Raw genomic sequence first — 5769 nt, forward strand, 5'->3', positions numbered from 1 at the left:
TTTCCTGGAGTTGAGATTACTGAGCCATTTGTTGCAGTATCATGAACACCATTTGCTCCATCAGTCGGAATAGCATTTGTATTTTTTTTTTTTTTTTTTTTTTTTTTTCTTTTGCTCTTTCTGTTGTGAGGGCTGAGCTGCTGCTGGAGCGAGAGAGAAAGAATGCAAGAGAGAATTACATTAGTTTTTAATTTGTGTTTCAACCTTTGCTATTATAATACGGTTGACTTTTTTTTTAAAGAATTTCTTAAAGTTGAGTTTTAAGAAAGGCATCCGCTCAGGCACCAAAGACCCGAACAGAGTGGTCTTGGTTATAAAAAAGGTTTAAGACAGAGCAAATAATACTAATTTCAGCATGTACTAACGCATTTCACATTCACTCATATTTTCCCCATTTCGTCTTCATTGCCAAGACTCATGAACACATAGCAGAGGTATACCCATAATAACATGGCCAAGTTATTAATCGAAACTAAAATACAATCTGGAAGATATTGTAAGAATTTCCTGAAGAATGAAGGTTAATAATTTTTCCTTTATTGATATGCAATTAAATGTTGTTCAGGGATTTCTGTTTCTAAAGTTAATTTTTGAGTTAATGAGTGAGTCAATAAGTGACTGAAATTGAGAAACTGAGAGAGAGAGAGAGATAGAGATAGGGATAGAGGTAGAGATAGGGATAGGGATAGAGATAGAGATAGAGATAGAGATAGAGATAGAGATAGTGAGAGTAAGTTTATAATAATGATGATAATGATATTAGCGATAAAAAAAATGATTATAATGATATTAGCGATAAAAAAATGATTATAATGATATTAGCGATAAAAAAATGATTATAATGATATTAGCGATAAAAAAATGATTATAATGATATTAGCGATAAAAAAATGATTATAATGATATTAGCGATAAAAAAATGATTATAATGATATTAGCGATAAAAAAATGATTATAATGATATTAGCGATAAAAAAATGATTATAATGATATTAGCGATAAAAAAATGATTATAATGATATTAGCGATAAAAAAATGATTATAATGATATTAGCGATAAAAAAATGATTATAATGATATTAGCGATAAAAAAATGATTATAATGATATTAGCGATAAAAAAATGATTATAATGATATTAGCGATAAAAAAATGATTATAATGATATTAGCGATAAAAAAATGATTATAATGATATTAGCGATAAAAAAATGATTATAATGATATTAGCGATAAAAAAATGATTATAATGATATTAGCGATAAAAAAATGATTATAATGATATTAGCGATAAAAAAATGATTATAATGATATTAGCGATAAAAAAATGATTATAATGATATTAGCGATAAAAAAATGATTATAATGATATTAGCGATAAAAAAATGATTATAATGATATTAGCGATAAAAAAATGATTATAATGATATTAGCGATAAAAAAATGATTATAATGATATTAGCGATAAAAAAATGATTATAATGATATTAGCGATAAAAAAATGATTATAATGATATTAGCGATAAAAAAATGATTATAATGATATTAGCGATAAAAAAATGATTATAATGATATTAGCGATAAAAAAATGATTATAATGATATTAGCGATAAAAAAATGATTATAATGATATTAGCGATAAAAAAATGATTATAATGATATTAGCGATAAAAAAATGATTATAATGATATTAGCGATAAAAAAATGATTATAATGATATTAGCGATAAAAAAATGATTATAATGATATTAGCGATAAAAAAATGATTATAATGATATTAGCGATAAAAAAATGATTATAATGATATTAGCGATAAAAAAATGATTATAATGATGATAACACTACTACTAATAATAATATAATAATAATAATAAAATAATAATAATAATAATAATAATAATAAAATAATAATAATAATAATATAATAATAATAATATAATAATAATAATAATATAATAATAATAATAATATAATAATAATAATAATAATAATAATAATAATAATAATAATAATAATAATAATAAAGATATTGATAATAACTATAATGATAGTAATAACATTAGTGGTAGCCCTAGTAGGGCCTAATGATTTCAGTATCGTCATTTATTATCGTGACAACAAGTATCCCTATTAACATCATCGGATACATCTAAAATATCACACAAGCAATTAGAATTGTTACAGACAGTGAAAAGATTCTAACCCTCAATGCCATCGACATCTATCAGATTGCTCTGTCTCTCACTGCGAACAGATACAACGAAGAGGGCATTCCTGTAGAAGTGATGTTGATCGACCTGCAGGTGTCTCGACGGGATTCCTTCGCCGCGGACCTCAACTACTTCCTTTACACGAGCCTCACGGGTGACGTCAGGAAGCCCAACCTGGACGCCCTCCTGGAGACGTACCGAGGCCACTTCAACGCCGTGATGGAGGCCGGAGGAGCAGGGGCGAGGGGCGTCTCAGCGAGGCCGAAGTCCTGCAGGAATTCCGGAACTTGAACGTCTTGGGGGCCCTCTTCAACATGATGATCATAGGCGCCATTCTGATGGAGCCGGAGGACGTGCCTGACTTCCAGATGAAGGGGAAGGACGAGGACTTCGAGAAGATCATCGAGGAGATGCGAGTGAAGTCCCTGGATATGATTGACACGAATCCCCTCATGCGACCGCGGTTCCTCTCTGTGTTCGACGAGTTAATGGAGACCGGGCTCATTCCCAAGTGAGGAGCACAGGGGAAGCAAGGCGATCGATCCTCATTGTATTTCTTCTCTCGCTCTCTTTTTTTTTCTCTTTTTTTTTATGTGCCTTTAGAATCTACTGAGAACAGTTGTTCTCGTGTTCCAGATTCGTGTTTAAATGTTGCTGTTTTCTTGAGTGTTCCTGTTTTTTTCTATACAGATTTCCATACGTATAGATATTAAAGGAAGGCATCTCAAATACAGATGTATATAATATATATAGCAAATTTACTTATATCTTTGTTATATAGTATAAACAAAATTTATCATATGATTAATGAACTTAAAATAATAAAATTATGATTTATTTTGCGCCTCTTCATTATTTCCTAATTGCTGTTAAATGAAGAGAGAATATAGAATATAAAAAAATATATGGATTCAATAGAGCAATTTTTATAGCAATTCCTAAACAACAATAATGCGAAGAAATAATAAGAATGAGCATATGTCAAGCATCACTTTTATAAAACAAACACATACAGTAGAATGTAAATAAATTATCTGTTTACATGACTTGAATTGCACTACAAAGGAGGATGCTCTGGTTTTCTAGACCTTTCGCAGAATTAAACACGCACATCTTGCCGTTATACCAACAGAAATAGAATCAACACTAATGACGCCACTTTAAGGAGAGGCAGTAACAGTATAAAAAAACAGGAGTAATAGACAGTAACAGCAGAATAAACAGCAGAAGAAACAGCAAGAGTTACAGGGAGAAGCATGCGTAGCAGGGCCTTAACCCATTCGCCCCGGGTTTAGGTTCTGTCTCCTGTAGTTTTTGGTGAATTTTGTTACATACAGATGGCTCCACATGTGCTCAGCCGGCAAGGAGTCTATCAATAGCCCTAGTTACTGATTCTGATTTTCCCATTCCTTGAATTGGCGAGAAAATGTGTTTTTGTTATTAATACCATTGCTATCGATACTGTTATTATTGTTATTGATGTTATGATTATTTAATTGTCAATAAAATATTCTAGACAATGAAATTATACAAAAGACCCTTTCCTAATGTGAAGGAAGAGGGTAAACAGGTGAGATAGGTAGTTCTGATAACTGGCTATTTGGTGATTAAGAACTTTTAGAGCCATCTATGTGTAAATACAATAAATAAACATGTATCACAGTGGGCATGGCATGTATTCTTGTCACATGGGGCGAATGGGTTAACATCTGCTTAAGACTATCCGGGGTCGCCTGCGAGATTATATGACAAACAAGAGATTCTGTGTCAGCGTCAGAGGTGGACGAGAGGGAGGGAAGGGGGAGGAGGAGAGGCACTGTAGGGGAGGGTTGGGATAGGGGTAGATGTGGGGGGTCGCTGGATGTTCTCGCTCCTTCCTTTCGCCTCGGAGGAACTTAAATAGGAACTTCTAACTTATGGAATATCCATTTTTTTTCCATCAATTTCACAAGTGTACAAATAGTTATCTTTTCCTAAGACATTTCCTCAAACTTTGTTTTCTTGAGTCTTTCTCTCTGAAGGAGAGAGATGGAATTCTTGGTATGATTTTACTGCTCTTTCTTTATCAAATTAATTCCTACGTGGAACCCCTTTCAAGTGGGCTGAATTGTAAATGCCTTAGGTTGATGATGCCCGTCTATTGTTTCACAGTATCTAAGGGCCGGTTCAACGTACACACACACACACACGTACACACACACACATACACACACACACATACACACACACACATACACACACACACATACACACACACACACACACACACACACATACATACATACATACATACATACATACATACATACATACATACATACATACATACATACATACACACACACACATACACAAATACATACATACATACATACATACATACATACATACATACATACACACACACACACATACACACATACATACATACATACATACATACATACATACATACATACATACATACATACATACATACATACATACATACATACGCACGCACATACACACACACACACACACATAGGCATTGACGAATGAGGAGATTAAGACAACATCACGCCTAAGCCTACATATCAGGGAGATGCTTATCCTAACCTTGAATTAATTAAAGCTAGTGCTTCCTTGATATGCCTAAGTATTCGTTTTTTTTTTTTCTATATCCTTCTCTCTCGCTCGCTCTTTCTCTCTCTCTCTCTCTCTCTCTCTCTCTCTCTCTCTCTCTCTCTCTCTCTCTCTCTCTCTCTCTCTCTCTCTCTCTCTTTTTCTATCTATCCCCCTCTCTCTCTCTTTCTATCTACCCCCCCCCCCTCTCTCTCTCTCTCTCTCTCTCTCTCTCTCTCTCTCTCTCTCTCTCTCTCTCTCTCTCTCTCTCTCTCTCTCTCTCTTTCTCTCCCTCTCCCTTTCTCTGTGTAATGTACTATCGGTGCGGTAAATCCCCAGCGTTATGGTACCAATGTAATAACACTGTGGTGCGGTATCTTCGGCGTTATTCCACCAGTGTAATGTACTGTACTGTGGTGGTCTTTATCCTCTCTCACTTGTATGGGACTGGTTTTGGTACTCGATGAAGTGAAGTGGAGTTGTAGATAAAGTTGTCACTGCTTCAAAGCTTTTATTTGCACGGGAATATGGTAGGTGGTGTACAGAGGACAGGCGTGGCAGAGACGCCCATGAAGGAGCGAGGCCTCTTGCCACGCCCGCGAGGCGAAGCTGTCTTCGAGAGCTTGAGGTGTTGCCCGAGCCGATGCTGGGGGCAGAGTGATTTCGGCTCTCCAAGATTTTGAGGGGTTCACAAAATATTCGCTTAACATAAGAATATTGCAACATAGATTTTGGTGGGAAATGTTAGTACAGACTCTCTGTTTTATGGCAGTGTAAGGGTCCTGTGGTCACATGTTGGGTCGGGGACACTGGATATGACTAAACAACAATTAAATCGTGAACATTGGATAACTACAATATCGTGCATAGTAATTTTTCAACAAACATTTTGAGTATAATCAATATTAAAGTTCACTTGTAGTTATAAAGTGTTTAACAATAAGGTTCGGAATCGCT

At 34.4% G+C, this 5769-nt stretch overlaps 1 protein-coding gene across 1 annotated transcript in view; it reads left to right on the plus strand.

The window, feature by feature from the left end:
- LOC125042592 overlaps nucleotides 1-3046 on the plus strand; it is a 16382-nt gene extending 13336 nt beyond the window's left edge. Inside the window, exon 5 of the mRNA XM_047638328.1 lies at nucleotides 2478-3046. Within this exon, the coding sequence (XP_047494284.1) occupies nucleotides 2478-2723 (246 nt within the window). The 3' untranslated portion in view covers nucleotides 2724-3046. The remainder of the gene's footprint in view (nucleotides 1-2477) is intronic.
- The last annotated feature ends 2723 nt before the right edge of the window (nucleotides 3047-5769 follow it).

This window comes from Penaeus chinensis, chromosome 32 (assembly GCF_019202785.1).
Source record: "Penaeus chinensis breed Huanghai No. 1 chromosome 32, ASM1920278v2, whole genome shotgun sequence".
Taxonomy (NCBI): Eukaryota; Metazoa; Arthropoda; class Malacostraca; order Decapoda; family Penaeidae; genus Penaeus; species Penaeus chinensis.